Source organism: Xiphophorus couchianus, chromosome 14 (genome assembly GCF_001444195.1).
Source record: "Xiphophorus couchianus chromosome 14, X_couchianus-1.0, whole genome shotgun sequence".
NCBI lineage: Eukaryota > Metazoa > Chordata > Actinopteri > Cyprinodontiformes > Poeciliidae > Xiphophorus > Xiphophorus couchianus.
Window position 1 is genome coordinate 23,809,253 of NC_040241.1, and position 27,998 is coordinate 23,837,250.

The 27,998-nt window shown below is 38.6% G+C and overlaps 2 protein-coding genes and 6 non-coding genes across 13 annotated transcripts; 7 read left to right on the top strand and 1 right to left on the bottom strand.

Moving 5' to 3' along the window:
- Positions 1-2,650: 2,650 nt before the first annotated feature.
- Positions 2,651-18,420, bottom strand: trim2b (tripartite motif containing 2b). The gene is made up of 14 exons (XM_028038985.1): positions 18,225-18,420; positions 11,710-12,291; positions 10,674-10,822; positions 9,671-9,851; positions 9,310-9,569; positions 9,091-9,229; positions 8,638-8,823; positions 8,198-8,393; positions 7,872-7,975; positions 7,607-7,774; positions 7,343-7,511; positions 7,033-7,103; positions 6,812-6,952; positions 2,651-6,728 (listed from the first exon to the last, which is right to left on the bottom strand). The coding sequence occupies exons 2-14, from the start codon at positions 11,806-11,808 to the stop codon at positions 6,576-6,578; spliced, it is 2,016 nt and encodes a 671-aa protein (XP_027894786.1). The 5' UTR covers positions 11,809-12,291; positions 18,225-18,420; the 3' UTR covers positions 2,651-6,575.
- Positions 18,421-19,260: 840 nt separating this feature from the next.
- Positions 19,261-27,501, top strand: LOC114157452 (piggyBac transposable element-derived protein 4-like). Of its 6 annotated transcripts, none has more exons than XM_028038437.1 (8): positions 19,261-19,307; positions 20,089-20,132; positions 20,330-20,437; positions 21,415-21,493; positions 21,705-21,751; positions 24,953-25,131; positions 25,362-25,439; positions 25,610-27,501. In XM_028038437.1, exons 5-8 carry the CDS (start codon positions 21,710-21,712, stop codon positions 27,327-27,329), a joined length of 2,019 nt encoding a protein of 672 aa, XP_027894238.1. In that variant the 5' UTR covers positions 19,261-19,307; positions 20,089-20,132; positions 20,330-20,437; positions 21,415-21,493; positions 21,705-21,709; the 3' UTR covers positions 27,330-27,501. The 6 variants fall into 6 exon arrangements, with proteins under 6 accessions (XP_027894238.1, XP_027894237.1, XP_027894240.1 ...); XM_028038436.1 differs by having other exon boundaries at positions 21,705-21,725; positions 24,949-25,131; XM_028038440.1 differs by lacking the exons at positions 19,261-19,307; positions 20,089-20,132; positions 20,330-20,437; positions 21,415-21,493; positions 21,705-21,751 and adding exons at positions 21,947-22,054; positions 23,032-23,110; positions 23,322-23,346 and having other exon boundaries at positions 25,610-26,938; positions 27,013-27,129.
- On the top strand, positions 20,173-20,265 carry LOC114158081 (small nucleolar RNA SNORD14). The gene has a single exon (XR_003598335.1). It is a non-coding gene; the product is annotated as a small nucleolar RNA SNORD14 (small nucleolar RNA).
- LOC114158078 (small nucleolar RNA SNORD14) lies at positions 21,538-21,629 on the top strand. The gene has a single exon (XR_003598331.1). It is a non-coding gene; the product is annotated as a small nucleolar RNA SNORD14 (small nucleolar RNA).
- On the top strand, positions 21,791-21,882 carry LOC114158076 (small nucleolar RNA SNORD14). The gene has a single exon (XR_003598329.1). It is a non-coding gene; the product is annotated as a small nucleolar RNA SNORD14 (small nucleolar RNA).
- LOC114158079 (small nucleolar RNA SNORD14) lies at positions 23,155-23,246 on the top strand. Its single transcript, XR_003598332.1, has one exon. It is a non-coding gene; the product is annotated as a small nucleolar RNA SNORD14 (small nucleolar RNA).
- LOC114158077 (small nucleolar RNA SNORD14) lies at positions 23,408-23,499 on the top strand. Its single transcript, XR_003598330.1, has one exon. It is a non-coding gene; the product is annotated as a small nucleolar RNA SNORD14 (small nucleolar RNA).
- LOC114158080 (small nucleolar RNA SNORD14) lies at positions 24,772-24,863 on the top strand. Its single transcript, XR_003598334.1, has one exon. It is a non-coding gene; the product is annotated as a small nucleolar RNA SNORD14 (small nucleolar RNA).
- Positions 27,502-27,998: the final 497 nt, after the last annotated feature.

Consider the following 27,998-nt stretch of genomic DNA (forward strand, 5'->3'; position numbering starts at 1 on the left):
ATGTTTAGTCCCTTTCAAGAGTCGGTTTTATTGGTAGCAGTGATTCAAACAATCACATATTCAGCTCCACCCTGCTCTACCACACAGTCTGATTTATGTCCATAAAACTAATAAAATACAATTAGCTGTTGGGGATTTGAAGTGATAGATTGCAAAATAAATCCTTTATTTGTTTTGCATCATGCAAAGCTCTGACTGTGAAACATAAGCATCATTTCCAACCTAACAGAACCAGAAGCATTGCTGCTGTCTGGGAGCAAAGTTCAGGCATCAACGAAGATTCAAAAGAACTGAATACCCCCAACTAGGTGAGTGTTGAACTTGGGCATTTTCAGGTAAAACCTGCTAATTAATACTTTTCTGAACCAAACCTTTGACTTGATAATGATGTTAGGGTTTGCCAATTAACAGTATTACCTGTAAAAGTTGTGTTTTATGGTAAAGATGTTTTACTTTCTCTGTCCTGATTTTCCCCCCAGTGGTTTCTCATCAGGTCTGATCGGATGAAAGTGGCAGACATGTTGGGTAACACCTCGGTCTCCTGGTATACCAATGAGGTCTACCGCTGCACTGGCTATGAGCTCCACAGCTTCATCTCTACAGGCTACAATCTGATTAAAGTCCTCCTCCTCCTTCCTCTGTCTTCCTTCGTCCTCTACCACGGTCACCAAAAATGGCGGCAGAAGCGTTCCTTGAAAGCAGCGAGCCACTCTGACATCTTCAGCTACCACCTGGCTGCCATGGAGCTCATCTGGGTCTTTGGGTGTTTCTTCTTTACTGCTGGCTTACATACAAATCACGCACTGATCCTGACAGTAGGGATGTACTTTTGTTACATACCATTCTATGGTGATTTGATCTTTAACCTGCTAACATGTGTAGATCGATACTTGGCAGTAGTTCATCCCCTCACCTACCGTAGACTGAAAAGCTATCGTGGGATCAGAATCAGAAACATTAGCATCGGATGCACATGGCTGCTCTGCTTTGGATTGACAACCATGCTTACAAGTTTACTATCACACCATTCAGCCATTATTGTTTTCTGCTTTTTTGCTCTCTCCATCCCGGTCATAACGTTCTGCAGCGTCTCGGTTCTCTGCATTCTGATTCGTCCAGGACCAAGAGAAGGGGGCGGGAACAGAGACAGAATGAACCATTCAAGGCGCAGAGCTTTCTGCACCATCACAGTCATCTCCAGTGTGGTGTGGCTCTGGTTCGTCAGCCTCCTTGCTTGCCACTCTTTGAACAGGTCCGCTCTGGTGAGCCGGAGCGTTGAGTGTTTGGTGATGGTAGGCATCAACTGGCTTGGTCTGCCTTGCTCTTTGGTGTCACTTCTCCTTTACCTACACAAAGCCAGGAGATTATGCTGCAGCACAAAATAGCAGGTCTCACTTCATCTGTAAGGACTAGAGCTGTTTTTGATCATCTCAAAAAGTAAAACTCTGAAACCTTGAAATGCTCAAATGATAGCAGAGGTTTGTGTTGCAGTCACTGATGACATGATAAAACTTTATCCTAATATAAATGTGATCCTTAATAAGAGTCACCAGCTGATCCATTGTCTTAGGAAGTTGTAGACGTTTGTGTCGATTTTCACATTTTCAATCATCACCTGGTTTGAAAATATTACAACTAAGGAATCGACAAATAAAATGTCTGCCACAGGAAGCTGTTTCTGCTCTTTACAAGTAGCAAGTGGTGCAAAAAAACAAAAAAAAACAGAGCCACTGCTGGAAACCCAAAACACCCTAGTCTGTTTGGTACGTTTTTCTGTCAACCTGAAGTCAATGACAGGAAGTGAGAAAACATCCAACCTTTTAGTAAACTGAGATAATTAATGACTATGAAAATGACTCCCAGCTGAAATGAGAGGTCGGCCATCATCTCCTTTGTTCCAGATACATTTATGTTTATGAAACATGCAAAGCAGAATAATAGGTCTTTCACAGAGAGGTTTTGCTGTTTGCATGCTGTAGCTTTTGAATATGCAAATGGAAAATAAATCTTGTGTATTGTTATCTGATATTAATGAATATCCATCCATCCATCCATCCATTGTCTGTTCACCCTTGTCCCTAATGGGGACGGGAGGGTTGCTGGTGCCCATCTCCAGCTACGTTCCAGGCGGGAGGCGGGGTTCACCCTGGACAGGTCGCCAGTCTGTCGCAGGGCAATATTAATGAATATAACATCACTTTTTATAGTCTGGTTTGATGCAAATGACCAAATCAAAAGACTAATAAGTATGTTTACATTTGCATTGTTATCACTATGTTGTTCATTTGTGGGTTTTTTACCTTGACTTTTCTCGGTGATATTAGAGGATCTTTGTGAACAGGAGATGTTTTTCTGGAGGTCAGCAAAATGAAAATCTGAATGAGAGGCTGTGAAGATTGCCTTCCAGTTGGCAAATGATCAAGAGCAAGAAAATGTGATCATTGGATGAACTCCTTAGTAAATATCCACATGGACATGGACTGAAGAGATGCATAAATGTATAACCCTGATATTTGTTGTTCAAGTTCTGAATCTCTTTTTATCTTAATGTTATATATTAAACACTTGGTATTCAAAGAAAAGACGAAAATAGCAAAAAATATTACAATTTTCCCTTGAAATGATATGTTATATATAAAATAAACCAAAACAAGAGGAACCAATGTTTTATTTCAGTGTTGAGTGTGTGTGAATATCCAGATATGGGCCTTAAACATGAACAGCCATGACAGACAGTAGTTACAGAGAGTAAGAACAGGCAATAACAGTACATGAAGCTGGTTACAGTCCGGGCTTTCATTGTGAAATTAAACAATCACTTTTATGACGTTATCAAAGGTATTTTTGTTACGGACCTGATTCGTTTTATAGGATATTTCAAACCAAGTTCATGAAAGAAATTCAATCATTTTATCCACATTCATTATTTACACATAATAAGGCTGAATATCCAGCAAACAAGGATTAAATTAGGAAATAACCTAATTTTAACTCCACTGACAAGAAAAAAACTCATTCCAGCTCAATGAGAGACAAAAAACCTCTCAGACGTAGCAGCACTTTTGTTTGCTAACAATCAGAAAATCCAGTTACACAAACTGACAATCAGCACAAAATAGAAAAAGAAACAACAGATTGATGAGAACTCTAATTTTAATCTATTTATTCTGACAAACATGCAATTGTTGGATGGTTACAGTAAATCTAGCGTGAGTGGACTGAAGAGCCGCAAGCTAGTTAGCATTTAAAAGAGACTGAATGAGTTGTACTTGTAATTAAAGGCTTAACAACATAGATACTATCCAGTGAGCTGTAGTAAGTGTTTAACCCATGGTTAACTAGCTAGTATTAGCTAGCTAACTAGTTTTAGCTGGTTTGCCATGTTAGTTAGCTAGCTAGTTTTAACCAAAATAGCTAAAACTAGCATGGTAGAAGCTAGTTTTAGCTAGCTAGTTAACCATGAGGTGCAATGGTTTTCAAACTGGTTAACTTTTGTGTTATTCCTTTAAGACAACTTTATTTTCAAAATTAAATAAATAAAAATAAATAAGACTGCACAATTATTCCAACCACAACAGGCGATGAAATCGCAGTTTGATTCAGACAACTTGATGAAATGTATAAAAACAATACGGGCACTTAAGAAGTTCAAAGCACATGGTGGAAACAAACAATCAAACTGCGAGATAAAGAACCAAATAAATAGCAAATAATAAACGAAAGTCATTTGTCAGTGGGATCGTCAAGCCTAGATATGATGAAGAGAATAACTTCCTATTTTTGATTTATCAAGATATTGTGTAAACCACTGGAAGATATGACAATATTTCAAATGTTTTAGCTCAATGCTGACATATTTTAAATGGCAGCTAACTGGTTTATGACAGGTTGTAAAAGCCCTGGAAGATATTCACTGAGTCCTCAGCACCAGTATTGTTCTTCTCTGTGCTAATGAGACAGTATCTCAAGAGACATTAAAAATTAAGATTGGCATCATAACTGCAGACCATTGAGAGAGGAATCGACCTCTACAATATGCAGTAAAAATAGATGGGCATTTAAAAAATCAATGCAGGAGCTGTGAATATATTGATAATTTTTCATGACTGCTGACTGATTCAGTGTTCAGGCAGTTTATTAAGATATACAAGAAAATACTGTTAATTATGCAATTTTGCAAAAATAGTGACTCAAATTAGTTGGTTTTAAGTTTTAGGAATTTGGATATGTTGCTGGATGATGACTGTCAGCAAAATAAGCAATTTATTATTGTCATGGTAAAACTCTATGTGAGTGGACCATATAATTTCCTGTCAGTAGTCAATCTTTCCAGGACATTATCTACAATCTCACAGAAAGGAAAACAAAACCCAATAAGCTGCAAGATCAGTGTAGTTTTTGCATGCATAACACAAGTATTGATGTTGTCTCCTTTAAATCTTCACTTTGGAAAACATTGTTTTTGAAATTTCGCTGCTTTAAACCATCAGACCAAGTTTTGGGCTATCCTCAGTACATTCTGCAGCGCAGTGTCCCTGAACGGTCCACATTTGGTGCATCCTAAATATTTCAACAGAAGGCAACATGACTTCTAAATGCTTGAATGGAAGCAAACGGTGATAACAAGAGCATGCTTCTCCAACACTGAGGTAATGTTTCCACATGAAATGATGTGTGAAATTCTACAGTTTGACGTTGGAACTCGATAGAACTCTAAACGCGCTCTAGAACCGTGGACATTAACGAAAAACCCAAATCTGAACATTCTAGAAGCCCCGCCTTCTCTTCACAGTTGCCAAGACAACAAGCAGAGATATACGATTTGAAATGTTGATTTACCCGGAAATGTTAGAAATGTTCTCATAAATATATAAGATAGATTTATAGAGCTTTTTTATTCCTCTGTGTAACACACAACCGCACGCGCCAAGCACAGAGACGATGCTGTGGGTCGAAAGTCCCATTCCACGAGTCAAACAGTCAGACAAGCAGTTGTTTATAATGATGAATCTATTGTTGAAGATTTTTAAAGTATTCAATCTTATGGGAGAAATAAACATTCCATAATTAAAACAATCCATATGTACAAACAATGTTCAACAAGCTAAAAGTGGTCCAAGGCGGAGGAATTAATCCAAATCTATCGAATGTCTCCAGAGTCATCACTTTGAAAATGGAGGTTGGAGTGTTGGCATTGGTCTGTAGTTTGCCGACTGTTAGGAGCATTGCACATGATAAAATAAAGAAATGTGGCCACAGAGAAAAAACTCTTATAGAGTGGACCCTCCTATTCACACCTCAGTTTTTATGGATTTTCTATTTGGTGGAAATATCACAGAAAATGTTCCTATTTTTTTTTACGTTTTTCTAAAGCATGTTTGAAGTATTCAAAAGAAAATAGAGCTTAGAGAATTTAAATATGTTGATGCATTGATCAATGGCGCTGTTTATTTTTGTTAGCTGTACCTTGAAGACCATGGATGTTAGCATCAGCAGTATTGCTGAGACGATTTCCACTGTGCGTATTAATGCATATTAAGGTATATTTGGCGTTTGAACTATTATAATAGGTAATTATAAGAGTTTTTAGAGAGGGTCTCCGGTAGTAAAAGACGGATGAGGTCCCTAACCCTTGGTAAACTTCTGAGGTTTTCCATTAAAACTTCTGAGTTTTAATATTGATAATTGTTTGCCTTTAATTTTACAACTTTACCCCACATTAGAGAATATCCACCATGTTTCTAGTAAATATGTAAAATTGACTGCTCTGTGGCCATATTAATATTTTTTAATCTACAGTGGCTCTAATCCTCTCATAATGCTTTAATTTAGTGAAATTGAGTGGAAGTCCTTGGGTCGTAATCTTGTCCAGATATTTACTTTTCCATCAAGCCTCCACTGAAAACTTGATCAGTTGAAGCTGACTGTTTTGCTTAAAGACAATCTGATCAGTTGATATGAAGCCTTAGAACAATAAACTGAGAAAAGTCAAAGCTCTGGACCCCTTTTACCTCACCAGACATTATTTTGTCTTTTACATACAATACATCAAGGCAGAACATTGTCAAACTGTCAATAATTCAAATCATTCCCACCAAATTACTTCGGCATCTGCATTTATGCCACTGACATTTCGTCAATCCAACATTCACAACATAGATTTAATATGCAAGATTTCCAAAGTACGTCTTCTTCCTTCTTTGCAACCATTAATTTTCCACTTGTATTCATTACTTGGCTGGTCAATCTTTTCCGCATTAGGTGAAGGCAGACATCTTTCATTAAAAACAGGAATCCGTTTCTGCAAAGTACTGCAGAAATACGTTTCTGGAGAGGCAACATTTCACCTTTATATTCCATTCTGGCTTCATTCCTCCAGACATCACCAAGATCAGACGTCTCCTCTGAAGTTCAGGTCATGTAAGGACGGAGGCCGAACGTTTTCCTTGGCATTTCTTTCCTTCAGTTAATCCATCAGGACAAGTTCATGCAATGGATAGATGGAGTTAAACATTGTGAGCTTTAGCTTTCCACTCTCACCACTGCCCTCCTTGTTCTCCTCTCCTAAGTTTTTATCATTGTAGGTAGCGGTAGACCTTGAAGCAATGGTTACCAGAGTCGGCGACCACCACATGACCGTCCGAGGTCAGCGCCAGGCCTTGTGGGCCGTACAACGGGTCTGCTGATGTGTTGATGTAGGACAGGAAGGAGCCACTGCCGTCAAAAACCTGAGAAAATTAAATGAAAATGAGAAATATAACTGGGGTCTGTTGCTAATATGCTGCATAAACTCCATAAATCAGTGTTGTACCTGTATTCTGCTGTTGCCCCAGTCAGCTACAATGATGTTCCCATTTACATCCACAGCTACACCAGTGGGAGCGTTGAACTGGCCGTTTCCTTCCCCGTTTGAGCCGAACTTCAACACCAGCTCTCCCTCAGTGGTAAAAACCTGACAGCACAAAGACATCAGATTATGTTCAGTGATTGATTGGACTCTAAACAAGGGGGTGAATGTAATTGATTGCGTACCTTGACAGAGTGGTTATGGAAGTCTGTCACGATGATCTCATTATTCTTGTTCACTGCTGCAAAGTGTGGACCTTCAAGACGAGAACAAGGAAGCAATCAGATGTTTTATATCAAAATGTCTTCCCTTCGTGAAAGGATTAGCCAAAAGATTAAAAGCTTCAAATGAAAGCTGTTCTTTAGCACTGTCTTACAAGGTGTGTAGAACTGAACAATTAAAGTAAACACATACACATACAGTACTTAGTTTTACAGGAGTCTCTAACAGACAGTTTTTAATTTACACAGCAGTTTGATGGAGAATCCGGCTTACCTGCAAACTGCTTGTCACCATTCCCCCGACTCCCAAACTTAGCAATTAGCTTGCCGGTTAGCTGGAAGATGAAGACTGTACACGCCTTGTTGTCAACTACAATCACATGACCATTTTGGTCCACAGACACACCTTTTGGCCCCATGAGTCTCCCTGAGCCAAGTTTCGCCTTGGACACAGCAGATGTACCAGTTATGTCCAAAAAAATGCCTCACCAGCCATGATGGAAAAGAAATGTCAGTACTGAGGAACTGAACAACTTACCTTGAACTTGCCCTCGCACGTGAAGATGCTAACCCATTTGTTATCATAGTCAGCAATAATAATGTCACCGCTCGGGTGCACAGCGACCCCGGTTGGCCGCTGCAGCTGGCCAGGAGATCGCCCACGCACCCCAAAACGACTCTTAAACTCACCCTCGTTGGAGAAAATCTGAGGATCAAATGAATTTCTGAGTTTGCAACCTGAAACTTAGGTTTCATTGAATTTACCTTTGTGAGTTGTCAAGACTGGAGGAACTGAAGTATACCTGAACACACTGATTGTTGCTGTCAGCTATCAGAATCCTACCGCTGGAAGAGGCAGCCACTCCTTGAAGGTTGGTGAACTCACCCTTATTTCTACCCTTAGTTCCTGAAAAGGAGAAGAACATTTTACTAAAGACCAAGACGTTGTCCATTGTGTTGCTAATTAAGGTTCTAACTATTGACCCAAAGTCATCGCCTCCTGAGTCTGTGAACCTGTACCAAGCATTGCCTTCTTTTTTAGCTCCTTCTAGCATGTCTACCATTCTAGACATCCAGACTGGTGGCCCAGATTTTATGTTCAAGAGGAAATTGTTTAAAGTTTTCTCACCGATCTTGAAGATGAGGTCGTCCTCGATGGGATTCTGAGTTTTTCGTCGTGGGGTTCCCAGAGCGCTGCTGGCCCTCTTGGAACCTTTCTTCTTCTGGCCGGGCGACTTTCCTCGCCTCTTTGTCCCGTCAGAGGAGCCTGTGGACGGGGTGGCATTGGCTGCCGAGTTAGTAGCTGTGGTGGTGGATGGAGACACCTAGAAAACCCACAGAGAAAAGAAAACAATAGATATTAGTGTTAATCTTAATATGTTTCATGAATGATAGGTTGAAAGTGTGGGTTGAATTTTTGGGCATCATAGAGCAAACTGAATTATTTTTCAATATTTTCCTTAATATATATATCTGTATATATAAGTAAACATACTCTATGAAAGTTACAAAAGTTCTATAAACCCCTGATCCTACGTTGTAAAGGTTCACCCGGGTTAGCCGACCCACCTCGACCTCTACCTCGGATGCCTTGGTGACGGTCAGTTTGAAGGGACTTCCTTTGATGTGCTGGTCGTACAGACGGAGAGCCAGAGAAAAGTTGCCCTCCTTGGGCACCGTGTAGACGAACTCATATGTACCGTTCTTGTGGTCCAGTATCTCGCCATCAACGATGCTGCCGTCGGGGGTGAATACCTGCATCCACACACGTTTTATTGAATTTTCTGAAACTCTATCAACAAAATAAAGTCATCCAGTCAATTTGTAGATTGGTTTATTCCTTCTCAGTTGCTATCATTGCGTTACATCTGCAAACAAGAAGTATTATTTGATATATAGAGATGGACACATTTGCTGAAGTTCAAATAATTAAGTGTTTTCCTCAGTTTCTTTAAATCCAGTAGAGGTGTGCTTAGGTTTTCCCTCTGTCTGTATTTTGATTTTTGATTTTCTGAAACAAACCTCAGCTGATAAGATGGCATTGCCACTCTTGCAGGCTCCTCCTGACTTGTCTCTTGTTACTATAGTAACTGAAGCAGGATGTCCCACAATGCACTGCTCCAAGCCGGTGCCCATGGCTTCACTCTGACTTGCCACAGCACTGAGGAATAAATAAGGATTAGAGCAGAGTTAGATACAGAATAATCAGCGTTTTGTTGTATTTTCTGTTTGTATCGTCACCTGGTTGTAACTATGGTCCCCAAGTTGTGAATGGACTTCCTCAGTCCATCTGTCTCCATCACCAGGTCCAGCTGGTCGTTCTCCTCCGGCTGGCACGGCATTCTCAGAATGGCCAGCTCCTTCAGCCTCTCCTCCAGCTCATGCTCCACCTCCAGCGTCGCCACGCTCGCCTCCTCAGCCAGAGCTTCCTCCGTCTGGGTGCAGGTGGCCGTGATGTCCCCGTCTCCACGCGTGAGGTTGTCTATCTGGGCTTGGAGGACCTAAAGACAGATAGATCATTCTTCAATACTTCCAAGTTTCTCTTCCTGCAAAGTCAGAGTCCAAATGACTGGCAAATACACTCTGTCACATCTGTCTGCACCTTTTGTTTGAGCCCATATGTGACTTCGAGCTCCATCAGAAGGACGCTCTTCCGAACGTCCAGCTGCTTGTGCAGGTCCTCGAAGCTGGACTGGATGTCCTCTTCGATGGAAGCTCTCTGGTTGTTCAGCTGCTGGAGAATCTCCGTAACGAGGGACAGAGCATCTGAAATCTGGGGCAGCCTGCAGAGGAGGAGGGAAAAGGATAATTTCATACTAAACTGTTTTTGTTTTTCTCTATTTCATGTATTTCATTCTTAAACAATCAGCAAATACTTAAATCTTGTGCCCTTCATGTTGTGTTTCCCCATATGGCCACCAGATGTCAGTGTTTCTCCATTTACAAATGTTGTGTCTCCAGCTCAGAGACCCAAACCACGATGCGTTCCGGTTTACTGGGAAGTGGGAACTCAGAGCTGGTTTTGACATCCGATTCAAGGTAAAATAGTTTTAATTAAGAAGTTGGTATTTCAATATGGCAACGTCCACAGACATTGTAGCCCTTACAAACATCATTTTAATCTTTAATTTCCATTAGCAAACATCACTTTTAATTAGCTCAGGTTAGAGTTGCAGGCGATACATTTAACAATGATTTTAGACTCACTTTTACATTGTGTCTTGTAAAATAAACATGTTTCCACCACATCTTCCTACTATTGATGTGTGGAGCGGCCATATTGAATTGCAAAGTCAGCCTTACAAGTCATAACTGGGGGAAGTTGGGGTTGCTCCAGTTTCCCAGTGGAAAATCCCAGTTTATGGGGTTTTCCAGTGACTGGAAAGTCAGAATTTAGCATTTATGAGTAGAACTGGAACAAAGCATCAGTCCTAAAGGGCCATTCTGCACGTTTTAGTTCTCTCCCTGGTGATAGTTACCAACTTTGGTTACCCCCAATCTAGCTGTACCTCATTTATGTTCTTTCCTTTTCATATTTTAGATCACAACAGAAATATTAGCATATAAATGTCCATGTGTGGTCTTCGGGGTTTCTCTGCTGGTACCTGCTCTGGACCGCCCCGAGTCTCTCCTGCAGCCGGCTCCGGTGCTGCTCCAGAGCCTGGCTGAGCGCCACCTTGGGGTGATCCTCATGGGCCGGTAAGCAGTCCTCACACAGGGCACACTCACAGGCCGAGCAGTACAGGTCAGCCACCTGCAGGCACAAATAGTGATGAATTAACTATACATCTCATAATCCCATCAAATTTATGCCTTTTAGTTGATTTTTCAGACTCAAGCTCAAATAGATTATAACCTGATTTAAAGGGAGGTTTTATTAAAGTTTTGTGTGTCGGAAAGAGCAGGAGCTTTTGAAAGAGACAGAGGCCCAAGTTCAAGGCAGTGAATTGCAAAATAAAAAATGTTAAGTCATGTTTGGTATATACATAGCATTTTTATAACAACTGAATGTAGCATAATTATTTGATTGTGCTATAAAAAGGCAATATGAAAAATACATAAAACTGCCCCTTTAAGAGTTATGGAAGGAGGTGAGAGTTTGAATAATCCAAACCAGGTAGTTCATCACCTTTAATGGAGGGAAGTAGGGAAAATATTACTTCTCAAAGGTCAAATTTAGTTGTAGTTTGACTTTATTGAACTTAGTGTAACAAAAGAATAAACAAAATATACAAACAAAATAAATTTAAAACAAAAGCAAACAAAACAAAGGAACAATAGAAAAGTATATTTGGAGTGGGTAGAAGTGTAGAAGTGTTATTTCTACACCCACCCCTCTTACAAACTGTAGCATCATCCAATAAATTACTATTCGTGTTAATTTGGTGCCACTAGGATTAATACATGAATTCATTTTGTATAATTGTACACATTATATCTATTTCACATATTTTATTATCAAGGTACACATATCAGGAAACTCTGATATAAATACCATTGTATTTTTTGGTTTAATATTCTTTTATAATGTTTTTATTCCCTTCCTTTTATATTTTTATTATATTTTGTCTTTTGTAAATGTCCTGTTTGGTTCATGTGTTGGTAAAGTTCAACCTGATGTGATCTCAAAGGTGTTCTTACCTTCCCTGCATGCTGCAGGCAGCTGTTCTTGCTGGGCGCAGCCTCCAGGACGGTGCACTCCTCACTGCTGCTATCTGGGGAGTGTTGGTGGGCCTCCATCTGCGCGCGGCAGCCTGCTGGGGGGGAACCTCCAAACACACCCCTCCGTCCTCACCGCAGCCAGGGGAAGACGCTTTGCTTTCAAGCAGAGGGTTTGTTGCTTTGGTTTCTTACAGGTTCCTTTCCCGACTCTTTTTGTTTTTTACTCCATTTTACATGCAGGAGAAAGGAGAAAAACAGTCCAGTAGAAACTGTTGGCACATTCTGAACATTAAAAAGATCTGCACTGCTCTTAGGTTTGATTGGTTTTAGTCAATAATCCACATCAACGTTATTCTTCTGTAGATCTGAGAGTCTTCTGTCCCACATTCCTGATTAAACATGGATTCCATGTAAATCCAGATGATTCCAGATGGTTATTTATCCATTGAAACACCGAAAAGAAGAAGGTGAGAAAGAGATTGTTTCCCTTCAGGAATGATTCAAGTACAATCAGTTCAATTGACTTCATTTGAAGAGGACTGAGGATGAATCCACTGATTCCTGCAGGAGAAAAATAGAAAAGAATGACAAGAGTTAAAGATCAAGATAAAAAAAATATAGAGAAATAATTAAAATCTTGACCACATGCTTTCATTTGAACAGCATCAGTGACACCAGAAGGTTGGCTCACACTGTTTTATGATAAGGAATAATTTAGTCTTTTGTGTTTTGATCTGTTATCATGCTAGCAGATAAAGGGTATACAATACTATACAAAATAAATTTTATATTTTATTCAGTACTGCGGATAATCCCCAGCCCCATTATCACCATAATGCCCCCTCTGCAGGCCTGAGCAGGAAGCAGCTGTGAGGTTTGCATTAATAAGGATGAAGGTTGAGCTGAAACGCTCCTTCCTGCAGTTCACCTAACGGCCACTAGGTGGCAGTCAACTTATGCCTGAATCTATTTGCTTTCTTGCTCTGCTGATATTTGACGTGTATTTTGAAATTTACTTTTTTACTTTTGATGACTTTATCATTTAACAATGAAGCACTGAAATCTTACAATGTCTGAAAATCTGCCAGATATTCCAACAGTCATCCTTTCATATGCTAAACTAGCAGGAGAACATGAAAAAGAATCAATAATCCGGCTGCCCTCCATTTCATATTTGTAGTTTTAGTCATTTTGTGACTGACTTTTGAAGCTTTCTGCCACAGACAGTATTTTGTACCCTTCATTCCTCCGGCCTAAATTCATGTCCACCTTCAGTTTTCCACATTTTACTCATCATCTGTTGCCAGGTAAAGTAGTTATGATTAGTAATCTATCACCAGGAGACTGATTGACCAAACGGGGATCACAACCTAAATACGTTGAATATGATGTTAAACAAAGGTTTCAGAAATGTATGGTTACAATAAACTGTATATGAGATTTTTAGAGTTATTTACATTACAGTTATAAATAAAGAGACAACGTTGGTTTATATACAGGCACAAAGTAGAGAAAAAAAAGGCCAAAATAAAAACTTTAGGTTATGAAATCTGAGGTTTAAGTTGGCAAAGGGGGAAACTGATGCGATGTTTAATAAAAACGACATCAGATAAGATCTGGGATTTTCATCAGATTCTTTTTTAGCAAACATTAATCCAGAAAGCTCTGAAAGGTTGTGCAGTTGTTTGCAGTGTTTCCTTGCATGCATTGGATTCTCTCCAAGTATTCTGTCTTCGTTCCACTGACAAAAACATGACAGCGACTGTAATTCTCCGAGAGGTAGACGCCAGCAGGTATGGATGATGGATGGCTGGATTACACTCGCTCTCTGTGGGATTTATTGATTTCAATCTGCTTCAACCACCGTTTCTCTTCTTCTGAATTAGCTCTACTAACTCACTGCTCACACAAAACCAATGAAGACACGTTTAAAACACACAGCGACAGGAGTTATTGTATGCACTGAAGAAATGACAGCAGAGCAAAGATGAATCAATTCTCAGACTGATGTACAGCTCAGGTGGCTCCCTAACGGTTCGGTCCGCAGAGCAGGGAAAGCCTCTGCCATGCTATGATCCTCAGAATGAACTTGTAAAGTCAAAAACTAATAAAGAGCTTTTAATGTAGGTCACCAAACCGACTTCAAAGTGATGGAAAAACAGGAAGGGAGGGAGGAAGGTTGGGGTTTCCATGGCAACAGACTGCACAGAGCGAGTGGGGGTGTGGTGACACCAACCATCGAGAAGAAATGGAAGAAAAAATGTGAAGCGGCGGCGGGTTCTTTAATCCCCAGAACCCTATATTTATCCTTCAGCATGTGAATGAGTTCACACTGACGATGCAGAGCATTCTGGGTCGCCGGCTCCCCTCTTCATCAGCGATGCACACATCGTGATGATGATGATGACGGTTAGGTGTGAACAAGAAATCTGTCTGGGCCTCAGTCAGGAGGAGATCAAACCTCTAACGGGAAAATATGTCTAAAATAAGAATTTCAGCAGCAGGAAGTTCTGCAGGTAACAACTTTCAACAACCAGGTTTGATTCCTTAGATCTGTCTGTTGATTGTTTTTCTGCCAGCCAAGCAATTTCTGTTCCAGGTTCTCTGTAAAAACACGAGGCCCAATGTTCTGGTGAATAATTCATAGAGGGGAGGGGTTGCAGCTCGGCGTGATTTTGCTTGTAATCCAGTTCAAACGCCTCTGTCCCCTGAGATGTTCTGATCAGCCTCACATCCTGCAGACAAACACACTCCTAACGTCTGAAACACACATCTGCTCAGCACACACACACACACACACACATCATACAGCAGAAGGATTCCTCTGAAATCTTCAGGATACACACCCCCACATCTCCATTCACTCATGCTCTGATGTTACAATGCAGCAAAGGATTGTGGGACTCTCTCTTGCAGTGGGTTGTGTGTCTGGCGACGGTCTGTGGCTGTTACGGGTCTGCAGACAATTCAAGGCCTCCTTGTTTTGGGTTTTACAAAGGAGAAACTCAGAGGGATGTTTGAGAGGAGCTGATTGTTTAACTCCAGAAAATGTTGTTTCAGTTTTGAATTGAGACTCATCAGAACAGATTTCCAATCTGAGACTCTGATTTTTGGAGAATCTGTGTGAACTGTAACCTTATGTGTTTCAATGTCATGAATATAGGGATGGTATTCTGCATGTGTTGGTTGTAATAAGTTCTCATTTAAGCTGGTGTTCCCTTTCTGTCATCTTGAACCAGTTTACCCATCCTCCTCTGACATTGATGGGTTATTTTGGTCCTCATCTACCGCTCATTGGGTGTTTTTACTTTGTTAAAGATCATTACTTTCTACACCAATAACTATGAGACGATCCAAGCCACTTCCATCCTGCTCCTTTCTGATGCTCAGTTTGAACTTCTGCTGGTTGTCTTTGTTGCTTCTAGATACCTGAAGGTTTTGAGACGTTACAACAGGATTTGCTGATTCTCTGTTTGCACTAACATGTGTACCTAATAACATAGCTGGTGTACAAAGTCCCTGTATCTGATTTTGTGTCTTCAGCTATTACTTGAACTTATCTTTGCTGCACAGCCTGGCTCTTTTTCTTCCTGAAACAACTGTTTTGCAGCTGTCATCTATCTATCAATCCAGTCATCTTTTGTCTCTACTTTAGATGGGGTACGGCTATAAATGTGGTTGTCATTACTTTGGCTTAAAGCAATCAGACACACCATTTAAAGAATGGGAAACCTACTGGACCGATGAAAGCTGAGGAGGCTCAACAAAAGGATCACCAAACAGAAACACCAACCTGGCAACAGGACAATAGTGGTCTAACCTGTTGGTGTGCCTCATGGCAGCTGACTCTCACTGATAAAACTCATGAAAACACAATCAGATGGATGTTTTCAGGTCAGCGCTGCAACATACACACATGTGCAGAGGCAGCACTCGAGGACCAGTCTGCCGGAAGAGCTTTTGTTTATTAGTGACACAGAAAAAGATAAGATGGATTTCAAGTGTCCACACAAGCATAAAAGCATAATCCTCTCTGTTCTGCAACCAGACACAATTCCAGATGCTCTTAACGTACAACAGTTACAACAGAACAACCAGTAAATACTCCAATATACTTATGAAGGCAACTGACCTCTGACATCTATTCACATATATACAGGATTATATAGGGAAATTCATAATTCTTGGTACTAAATTGTGGCTGAGTTTTATTTTAAATGAGAGTTTAAAAGGTCAGTGTTTAACTCAGAATGAGACGTATTGCGCCTCTTTATCATGGTGGCATCATCTCCTACAAGAAGCATGAAAACTCTGAGAATTTGAGAAGTTTGGTACCAAACGTCTCATCTAGTCTTGGATTTAGAGCTGATTTCAGACTTTAGTTCCCAAATCAGTTCCACAAGTTTGTGTTTAAGGTCAATGTTTGATTTCAAAAACTAAACATAAAGGTCATTCACGTCCGATGGACGTTGTGTGTTTAATTCGCTACATTAAAGCTGCTGACATTTCTGCTAAATTGTTTCACCTACATACTGGCTTGATTATCACATAAATCTCACCAAATCAGCAACAGGCCGAAGGACTGGACCTTTTCTTGTGAGAAAAGGTCGCTTCTCTTCAATTAAATGTCAGGAATTGATTGAGGAAATTTCTGCAATGAGATAAAAATGGGGACTGAAACAGAGCCCTGAGGGACCCCTCATAACAAGTAAAAGAGAAAATACTTTCTCCTGGAGCAAATAACATTTTAATATCCAGTTTTTGAAAATGGGGTTGATCTCTGTTTAATTTCAGGGGTTTTGCAGCGATCCGGTTCATTCATGACTGAATGAGCTTCGCCTGACCAACCAGAACTCACTCAGTTAATTGAAAAACTGCTTATTTCTGTCTGGATCAGCAGACGAGGCTCCATCACCTGATTGCAAAGCTCAATAAAAACTAATTTCAGGGAAACCTGCTGGTAGCAAGTCCATAAATCAACAAAACGGTGGCAATCAGACAAAGAAAACACAACACACACACACACACACACACACACTGGGTTCATCTGATCCGTCTCCTCTGACGTTCCCACGGGAATGTTCGTGTCCACTTTCTGTTTTTCTGTGTTGTAATCACTCATTCATCACGTACTGGTCCCACTCATACTCTTCCTCTTCTCCCTTTCTGGGATGAAATCAATAAGAAGCTTCATTTTTGCTACTGTAAGTTTTGAAGGAATAAAATATCTCAGCATCTCTGCAGTGTTTTTTTAATATCTGTGTGTGGGATTCAGAAAGAGGTTCTGCAAGTAATAATTTTATTCTGTGGCAATAAAAAATGACTATACTTTCACAGTGGCTTAACTAATGTGTTTTAATTTTTATTGATAATCATTTGTAGCTGTTTGGATGGTAAAGATCTGGAAGAATCCTGAAATGCAGTAAAATAATCTGACTCTTCAGAATGAAAGCCAATCTGTAACATTTATTTTAAAAATCCACATGATAAAAAGAAACAAATTAACGATATTACAGTTGTTTTTTTTTCTTTTTATGTTTTTAAAGTTGCTTTGTCTCATTTGTTGCCATTTTTGCATCTTTTTGTAATATTTTGAGCTATTTTATTGCTTCGTTTCTAGTGTTTTGTCTCTTTCTAGTCGATTTGATTCTATTTTTAATTCAAGTTTTTTTTTTACTTGTTTTCTTGTTCTTATCTTCTTATAACAACTTTTTATTCAGAGTTTTAAGTCCAACTGTTCTGTCATTTTAACATTTATGCATCAGCTGCTTTATAGAAATCAATCTGAATCTGTTTATGAAGCTTTTGTGCTTCTTTATCGACTTTATTTTGAATTGATTTGTCTTTTCTTCTGCATCTCTTCCTACCTGCAATTATTGTTGAATTCATGATAACTTATATTTTCCCCTTTATGTTGATGTTTGTATATTTTTAGTGATATTTTCAGTCGTGTTTTTCTATTTGCGCTTATTTTGCATCCATTTCTTCTCACTCAACTGGATTTTCCAGCTTTAAACATCTTTTTTTTTTTACAGAATCAGTTGATCGGATGCATCTGATCACTGATCAATCTGAATTCTGCAGGAGCTGCATGTTCCTATAAACAGAATATGTCGCTGTGATGAGACCTCAGTTTCACTTCGGAGAAGTGACGTACCTTCTGTTTCTGTTAGCAGACAGGATGCTAGCGTGTGCATGCAGGCCTGACAGCACACACACCAAACACACACACACACACACACTCACTTATTTATCCACAGATAGCTGATCAGTTTGCGCTGCATTCAGTCGGTCCGTCCTCATTTCCTCCATCCCTGCTCCCATCCTGCAGTCCTCTCTGCATCATCCCCCTCTCTGAGGCAGGCTACAGCTGCTGCTGTCACCCCCAAACATTCCTCCACCCATCGATCACTCATCCATCCATCCACCCCTCCATCCATCCATCCATCCATCCATCCATCCTTCTGTCCCCAGGAAATGCATCCAGCTCTCACCCTGTTTTCCAGGCCATCAGTGGGAGCGTCTGTTTTCCAGCCTGCAGCCATCGCGTCATGATACCGTCTTGTTTGCTGCCTCTTCTCTCCTCTCCTCCTCGTCTGCGTGTGTATGTGTGTGTAAGAGGGGGAGGATATCATCGTCACAGCAACACCAGCAGCTTGCAGCAGCAACAACCACCACCGAAGAGGAGGAGGGATGGAGGCTGAGGGGGCTCAAATAATCTGCACTTTGAACATCCAATCAGGAGCAAGATAGAGGCAAAAGGAGAGAGGGGATTGGTCCATATGTCCACATACTCTCTCTCAATGACTCTCAATTCATTTTAGTGTCTCTTGACCTGCAATAGTCACAAGATTTTTCTCTCTTTTTTTTGCAGATATAGATGGTACGCTATGTATAGCAAGAACATTATATAATATGTTAGAATTTTAAAAAACAGAAAACAGTAGGAAAATTAAGGGTTTTAAAGTACTAATAATAATAAAACAAAAAGTAAAATCTAAGAAACCCAAGCAGGAAAGAATAAAAATACAATAATTAATTTCAAGAATCAAAAATTTAAAAGAAAACAGATTTTCAGATTGATTAAAAACATAAACACTCTGGTGTTCAGTAGCTACTGGAAATATTTTTAGATAATGAAAAAGTACTTCAGTGTGTGAAAATGCATTTAAAGGCAGAAAAATCTGCTTTTTTATCAATATGAATCCAATTTTAACTCAGACTAACGTTCATAAAACATAAGAAAAACTCTAAAAAAAAAACTAAAATATAAAAGCATATTTGGAAATATATAAAGTATTCTGCTTACGATATGTATTCATATAAACATTTGATGTAACATTTGATGCCCTTGGATAAATCTCTGAAACTTTCTTAAATATTTTTGTTCTTTGTGTAAAAATATAAATAAATAAAAAAAATATAAATAAATCAATCTAAACAATATTTTGCAGCAATGGATTTTTTTTTTACTCTTCACCTCCCGTCCGGCAGGCGGCGCCCGTCCGCCATGACGTATTTAAACAGCGACGGAACGTTGCCTCGGTCATTTTCCCACAGCCAGGCGAGAGGAGCAGGTAACTCTGTCTTTACTGCTGATTTTTTTGTTTATCTCATAGATTAAAATGTATAATTTCATATCAGTCTGTTTAAATGTGCTACGTTTAATCGTTATCCGATAATGTGAAGACGAGATGATGACTTTATTTGATGGATGGAGTTGGATTGTTTCACGCTTGTCTCTGTCGCAAACTTTCACCTCCACGTTGTGACGCATCACGAGCTCATTTCACGATACTTTCTGGGTTTAAAGTGATGAATTTGTGTTTAATTCATCGCGTTTCACCGATAAACTTACAGAATTTTTCTATAAAATTATTTATTTGTAGCTTTGCCGTGTTTCTGTGGCTTCAGCCTGTATAATCTATATAAAAGTTGTAGATTTTCTTGCTGTTCACCAAACTTAACATGTCTAGATTATTAGATTATTACTAGATTGTTACAATAATAGTTTAATTTACTGAACATGTGCAGAAGAATGAATTGTGTTCATTATGATTTGCCTATTTTAGTAAAATAACATGATTTATAATTGCTTACATTTTTTTGTAGCTACATTTAACATCATTTTAATCAAACGTTGTAGCAAAACCCTATAAAATGTTTCCTTTGAGAAAAATCTCTTTAGGAGCAGAAAACTAAGCCAGACTTGTTACTTGTACATTTAGAAAATGTGCGAATTAACTCAAACATCATATTATGTTACCTTTATTTTATTACATTAATTAGGAAAATGCATCTTGATGTGTAGCTCTGAATAATTTGGTTTATTTCTTCTCTATTTTTTTTTTTTTACAGGATTGATGCGTTGCTAGCGTTGAACCAGCAGCAGCTCAGACCAGGTGAGTCTCCTCCATGTGATCCTGGCTGCAGTCATTTCCTGCGCTGTGATGACGATTTTCCTGCCATTCGTAGTTTCCACCAGAGGTCTTAAGGACCAAAGATGGCTTAAATCTTCCTTGGATGTCTGAGCGATTTACTGTTCTCACTAGACTGTACATTTGTTCTGGTTCCTTTCTGACAACAACTGTTTCCACAGGGTTCTGTTGGTTGGGTCAGAAAATGGCCCTCACAGCCACTGTAGAGGTTTGGTGGACCTCTACTGATATATTAAAGAGAAGAAGAAGAAAGGAAATAATCTCCTCAGGTAGAGTATTAATGATATAAGATCTGTTTTGGTTAAATCTGAAATATCTAGAGAAATTCTGCCCATAAAAACTATTTGAATTTATTTTAAGTATAATTAAATGAAAGTTTAAACAAACCTGAGTTTTCAAGTAGATTATTGAACATAATAAACATTTCCCTTTCTAACTGTGTTTCCACCTTAACTCAGTGAAATTGTTTTAAAGTAATTGCTCTAAAAAAGTGGGAGGAATATATGGATGGAAAAAATACTTGGTGTGAAGGATTTCTGCAAAAGCTTTGGAATTACATTTTATTTTAAAGATAATGTTTAAGGTAAATCACCTGTGTGATGATTGCTTTATTCATTATAGATATATATTATTGGTTTTAGTCAGTGTAAATCACTTTTTGGAGCGACAATTTCCTAAACTTTCTTGTGAAGGTTTGTTTTCAAACCTCCAGGGGGCGCCATTGACCCATCATATTACAGATATAGGAAACCTTTAATCAAGGCCTCTGGAAAACTGCTGAATATTGAATGCAATTATAATTGTAACATGGATGTCAATTGGAACAGCATTTGTTAAAACAGGGTTCTAAACTTCTGTCAAAGGCAGGTTTTCTGCAATCATGTTAGAAAGCAATAAATGCTGATGACTTAGTATGAATTTAGGGTGATAATTTAAAACATTTTTTGAAAGCAAAACTTTCCTAGACCTTAAGAACTGGCAGGTAGGTCTCTGCTTTAAAGTCTTTTAAAATTAGAATGTCAAAAATGAGTTTGCCTAAATTATTGTTAGTTACTAGAAATTGAGAATATTTCTAAGTCTTGAAATGAGTGTTTAATGTGGCAGTGCTGCTGGTTCTGAGTATTGGAACAATATTTTCAGTTGAGAGAAATTCAATCTAAACCTTCCTTGGATTACAGATGACAGTTTAGTTGTTCAAACGATTTCACCATGAAGGGGAAAATTAATGGTTTTCATCTGTTTACAGGCTGAATGTCGTCCTGATGATTTTCTTGCCAAACGATGAAGCTGCTGGACTTTCTCCGCTATAACTGCTCATCTAACTGGTACCTTTGATTCAGTTCATATTAAACTTGTTTTGTTTTGTTTTTCGCTATGATGACGACTTTCCTGCCATTCGTAGTTTCCACCAGAGGTCTTAATGACCAAAGATGGCCAAATCTTCCTTGGATGTCTGAGCGAATTTTAAAACCTTTCTAATTGTACAATCATTTATTTATACGTCATAACTAAAGATTTATTTATTTGTCTTTTAAGGAGTAATGATGTGGCATCAAAGCAGCTGCTGCAGTGAAAACCTTCAGGTTAGTATTGTGATAAAACATTATCAGGTGTCTGATTGGTCGCTGTGATGACGATTTTCCTGCCATTCGTAGTTTCCACCAGAGGTCTTAATGACCAAAGATGGCCAAATCTTCCTTGGATGTCTGAGCGATTTACTGTTCTCACTAGACTGTACATTTGTTCTGGTTCTTTTCTGACAACAACTGTTTCCACAGGGTTCTGTTGGTTGGGTCACAAAATGGCCCTCACAGCCACTGTAGAGGTTTGGTGGACCTCTACTGATATATTAAAGAGAAGAAGAAGAAAGGAAATAATCTCCTCAGGTAGAGTATTAATGATATAAGATCTGTTTTGGTTAAATCTGAAATATCTAGAGAAATTCTGCCCATAAAAACTATTTGAATTTATTTTAAGTATAATTAAATGAAAGTTTAAACAAACCTGAGTTTTCAAGTAGATTATTGAACATAATAAACATTTCCCTTTCTAACTGTGTTTCCACCTTAACTCAGTGAAATTGTTTTAAAGTAATTGCTCTAAAAAAGTGGGAGGAATATATGGATGGAAAAAATACTTGGTGTGAAGGATTTCTGCAAAAGCTTTGGAATTACATTTTATTTTAAAGATAATGTTTAAGGTAAATCACCTGTGTGATGATTGCTTTATTCATTATAGATATATATTATCGGTTTTAGTCAGTGTAAATCACTTTTTGGAGCGACAATTTCCTAAACTTTCTTGTGAAGGTTTGTTTTCAAACCTCCAGGGGGCGCCATTGACCCATCATATTACAGATATAGGAAACCTTTAATCAAGGCCTCTGGAAAACTGCTGAATATTGAATGCAATTATAATTGTAACATGGATGTCAATTGGAACAGCATTTGTTAAAACAGGGTTCTAAACTTCTGTCAAAGGCAGGTTTTCTGCAATCATGTTAGAAAGCAATAAATGCTGATGACTTAGTATGAATTTAGGGTGATAATTTAAAACATTTTTTGAAAGCAAAACTTTCCTAGACCTTAAGAACTGGCAGGTAGGTCTCTGCTTTAAAGTCTTTTAAAATTAGAATGTCAAAAATGAGTTTGCCTAAATTATTGTTAGTTACTAGAAATTGAGAATATTTCTAAGTCTTGAAATGAGTGTTTAATGTGGCAGTGCTGCTGGTTCTGAGTATTGGAACAATATTTTCAGTTGAGAGAAATTCAATCTAAACCTTCCTTGGATTACAGATGACAGTTTAGTTGTTCAAACGATTTCACCATGAAGGGGAAAATTAATGGTTTTCATCTGTTTACAGGCTGAATGTCGTCCTGATGATTTTCTTGCCAAACGATGAAGCTGCTGGACTTTCTCCGCTATAACTGCTCATCTAACTGGTACCTTTGATTCAGTTCATATTAAACTTGTTTTGTTTTGTTTTTCGCTATGATGACGACTTTCCTGCCATTCGTAGTTTCCACCAGAGGTCTTAATGACCAAAGATGGCCAAATCTTCCTTGGATGTCTGAGCGAATTTTAAAACCTTTCTAATTGTACAATCATTTATTTATACGTCATAACTAAAGATTTATTTATTTGTCTTTTAAGGAGTAATGATGTGGCATCAAAGCAGCTGCTGCAGTGAAAACCTTCAGGTTAGTATTGTGATAAAACATTATCAGGTGTCTGATTGGTCGCTGTGATGACGATTTTCCTGCCATTCGTAGTTTCCACCAGAGGTCTTAATGACCAAAGATGGCCAAATCTTCCTTGGATGTCTGAGCGATTTACTGTTCTCACTAGACTGTACATTTGTTCTGGTTCTTTTCTGACAACAACTGTTTCCACAGGGTTCTGTTGGTTGGGTCACAAAATGGCCCTCACAGCCACTGTAGAGGTTTGGTGGACCTCTACTGATATATTAAAGAGAAGAAGAAGAAAGGAAATAATCTCCTCAGGTAGAGTATTAATGATATAAGATCTGTTTTGGTTAAATCTGAAATATCTAGAGAAATTCTGCCCATAAAAACTATTTGAATTTATTTTAAGTATAATTAAATGAAAGTTTAAACAAACCTGAGTTTTCAAGTAGATTATTGAACATAATAAACATTTCCCTTTCTAACTGTGTTTCCACCTTAACTCAGTGAAATTGTTTTAAAGTAATTGCTCTAAAAAAGTGGGAGGAATATATGGATGGAAAAAATACTTGGTGTGAAGGATTTCTGCAAAAGCTTTGGAATTACATTTTATTTTAAAGATAATGTTTAAGGTAAATCACCTGTGTGATGATTGCTTTATTCATTATAGATATATATTATCGGTTTTAGTCAGTGTAAATCACTTTTTGGAGCGACAATTTCCTAAACTTTCTTGTGAAGGTTTGTTTTCAAACCTCCAGGGGGCGCCATTGACCCATCATATTACAGATATAGGAAACCTTTAATCAAGGCCTCTGGAAAACTGCTGAATATTGAATGCAATTATAATTGTAACATGGATGTCAATTGGAACAGCATTTGTTAAAACAGGGTTCTAAACTTCTGTCAAAGGCAGGTTTTCTGCAATCATGTTAGAAAGCAATAAATGCTGATGACTTAGTATGAATTTAGGGTGATAATTTAAAACATTTTTTGAAAGCAAAACTTTCCTAGACCTTAAGAACTGGCAGGTAGGTCTCTGCTTTAAAGTCTTTTAAAATTAGAATGTCAAAAATGAGTTTGCCTAAATTATTGTTAGTTACTAGAAATTGAGAATATTTCTAAGTCTTGAAATGAGTGTTTAATGTGGCAGTGCTGCTGGTTCTGAGTATTGGAACAATATTTTCAGTTGAGAGAAATTCAATCTAAACCTTCCTTGGATTACAGATGACAGTTTAGTTGTTCAAACGATTTCACCATGAAGGGGAAAATTAATGGTTTTCATCTGTTTACAGGCTGAATGTCGTCCTGATGATTTTCTTGCCAAACGATGAAGCTGCTGGACTTTCTCCGCTATAACTGCTCATCTAACTGGTACCTTTGATTCAGTTCATATTAAACTTGTTTTGTTTTGTTTTTCGCTATGATGACGACTTTCCTGCCATTCGTAGTTTCCACCAGAGGTCTTAATGACCAAAGATGGCCAAATCTTCCTTGGATGTCTGAGCGAATTTTAAAACCTTTCTAATTGTACAATCATTTATTTATACGTCATAACTAAAGATTTATTTATTTGTCTTTTAAGGAATAATGATGCAGGAGCTAACTCTAGCAAAAATTAGCTCAACTGCAATGGCGCGGAGGAAGATGTCAGATGTGGAGGCGCTGGAAGAAATGTTTCGGAGCGATGTTGAGCTGGAAGACTCTTCTGATAGCTGGTGGGATTCGGACGAGGAGGAAGAGCCGGACACAGCTGACAGACTTGATCTCGGTGATGTGTAAGTTTCCCCCCGCAATTTCACACAAAATATTTGATGCTTTGGTTCTATTTATTTATTTCTGTGATTATATGCTTGTAATAACGGCAGGAAGTAAAACCATGTGGTTATTTGTTTATTTATGTTTTACTAAAATATGTTTTATTTTACTAGTAAGGATTTCATGTTTACTTTGGTTCATTACTTTGTAATAAACCTCTAATTCTTCAAATACTTTATTTTATTTATAGTCAAGTGAAAGCCGAACCATCAAGCTCAGATGGAGCTGAACCTCCCCCCACCTCTCATGATTCTTCATCTTCTTTGAGGTAAGATGTCCATTATGCCAAAAAAATTGTTACAAAATAAGAAATGTGTTGTCACAGTGCAACATTGGTGTCTTTGCTTTATTTTATAAGACTATGTGATGCAGCTTCATTTTCAGTATGTCATTTTTCGTCAAATTTAGTCTTCAATATATTTCATTCTGTTTCCACAGTGGAGATCGTGCAGGAGAGGCTGATGAAGACTATGTTCCACCAGTTCCTTTGAGGTCTTCAGGGCGTGGAAGAGCTCCAGCCCCAAAAAGAACAACAACCACACACAAAAAGGCAAGGAAACGACAGAAAGTCAGCTCCTCAGCGCACCAACAACAAGGCGAGGATTGTTGGCACACTAGAGAGGAACTTGATACGGAGCCCGGATGTCCATTATTTACTCCAAAGAAAGACCCAGGACCTCAGATTGACTCTACAAAAAGTTGGTCACCCCTGAGCTTATTCAAGCTTTTCTTTAGTGCCTACACCATTCGGGAAATAATCAAAAACACAAATGAAAATGCACAGCGTTTACTTGCAGCTGGAAAAAAATTCAAATGGTCACCTTTGACAGTGGACGATTTTTACAAATTTTTAGCCATAATTATATTCAGTGGACTGGTACAAGTACCTTCAAAGCCAGACTTCTGGCGAACAAAATGGCCATATAATTTTCCATTTCCACGTAGCTGCATGACCCGTGACAGATTTGAGTCCATCCTTTGGTCCCTTCACCTGTCCAACATCAAAAAAGATGAAGAAAATGAGCAAAAAAAGGGAACTCCTCACTATGATCGGCTATTCAAACTGAAACCACTTTATGACGACATCAGAGTTGCCTGCAAGACTCATTTTCAACCAATGCGAGAAATATGCATTGATGAACGGATGGTGGCCAGTAAAGCACGAATTGACTTTAAGCAATTTATGAGGGACAAGCCTACCAGGTTTGGGTATAAACTGTTTGTTTTGGCTGATTCCAGGACTGGTTATACTTGGAATTTTTTCATTTACCAGGGGAAGTCTGCTGTTGTTCGGGAAGAAGGTCTCGGCACCACATCAGTAATGGACCTCATGGATTTTGGACTTTTAGGAAAGGGCTACCATTTATATGTGGACAATTTCTACAGTAGTCCTTACCTATTTCAAAAACTGGCTTCAAACAGCACTGCTGCATGTGGCACCATCCGGGGAAATCTTGTGGGATTCCCCAAAACAACACTGAACAACCTTCTAAGATCTGCACAGAGGGGAGAGATGCGGTGGATCAGAAAAGACGGACTCCTATTTATCAAGTGGAAGGACACCAAGGAGGTGACGGTCTGCAGCACCTTCCACAAATCTTTCAGTGGAGCAACTGTAAAGAGGAGAGTCAAAGAGGCAGGGCACTGGGTAATGAAAGATATTTCCGTTCCTGACTCTGTGAAAGATTACAATAAATTTATGGGAGGAGTTGATCTGTCTGATGCCCTGATCCAATACTACTCAGTCAGAAACAAGACAATGAAGTGGTATAAGACTTTTTTTTACCATTTTATTGACATTTCTGTTGTAAATAGTTTCATTATGTTCAAAATGCTTGCAGAAAAAAGAGAGGAAAAGGCCATTTCCCAACGGCAATTCAGAGAGAAACTCATGGAGGAGCTCATACTGGAGTCCAAAGGAGAAACGGCTTGTCCTCAACCAAGCACATCATTTTCGGCTCAACCCGGTGCATTCAAATGCCCTGGGTCAGTTCCCAGATACTTTGGGGGAACAGCAGAGGAAAAGCGAAGGATTTGTGTGTGGTGCAAGCAGAATGGCAGTAAGAGAAAAACACCACTGTACTGTCCCAAATGTAACGTTGCCCTCTGTCTTCAGCCAGACAGAAATTGCTTTGAGGACTACCACAAAAAGTTGTAGTTTGTGGTTGTGTAGTTTTTTTTTTATTTTTGAACTTTTTTTTTTTTTTTTTTTTTTTTTGGTGGTGGTGGATTTTCAAAATTGTTTATTTGTTCTTGGAAATTACTTCAAGAAGTATTTTTGACTGTTTTACCTTGTTTCAATAAAAGTTTTCTATTTGGAGTCAAAGAAAGAGCTTTGAGTTCATCATTATTATACATATTATACTGTGCACAATGGTACATTTTGCATATAAATGGGGTAAATGTCATGACCAATGGTTATATGTAGAAAGTGTCATTAGATGGTAATAAGCTATTTAATTTTAACAAACCCCCAGTATTGATGTAAAAAACACATTTGGCACAGTTTGGTGACATTTTTGGATAAATGTGCCAAAATGGCCTCTCCGCCTAAGAAATTTTTCACTAATACCATTCTAAAATAAGTATGATTCATCTGATTGAGTCCAAATTTGGTATACTTTTACACAACATTTAGATTTAAAAGTCTGTACTACTTTTTTGTGCTATAAATAATATTTTGGTAGTGTTTTGCAATGTTTATTTCAAAGAAAATTTTGGCGAGGTTCAAAAAATGCAAAATATTTTGTATTTTGTCCCTAATATTTCAGGCAGGGTCAAAGCTACAATGGTGCTGACACCAGAAAACCATTCTATGACATCTTAC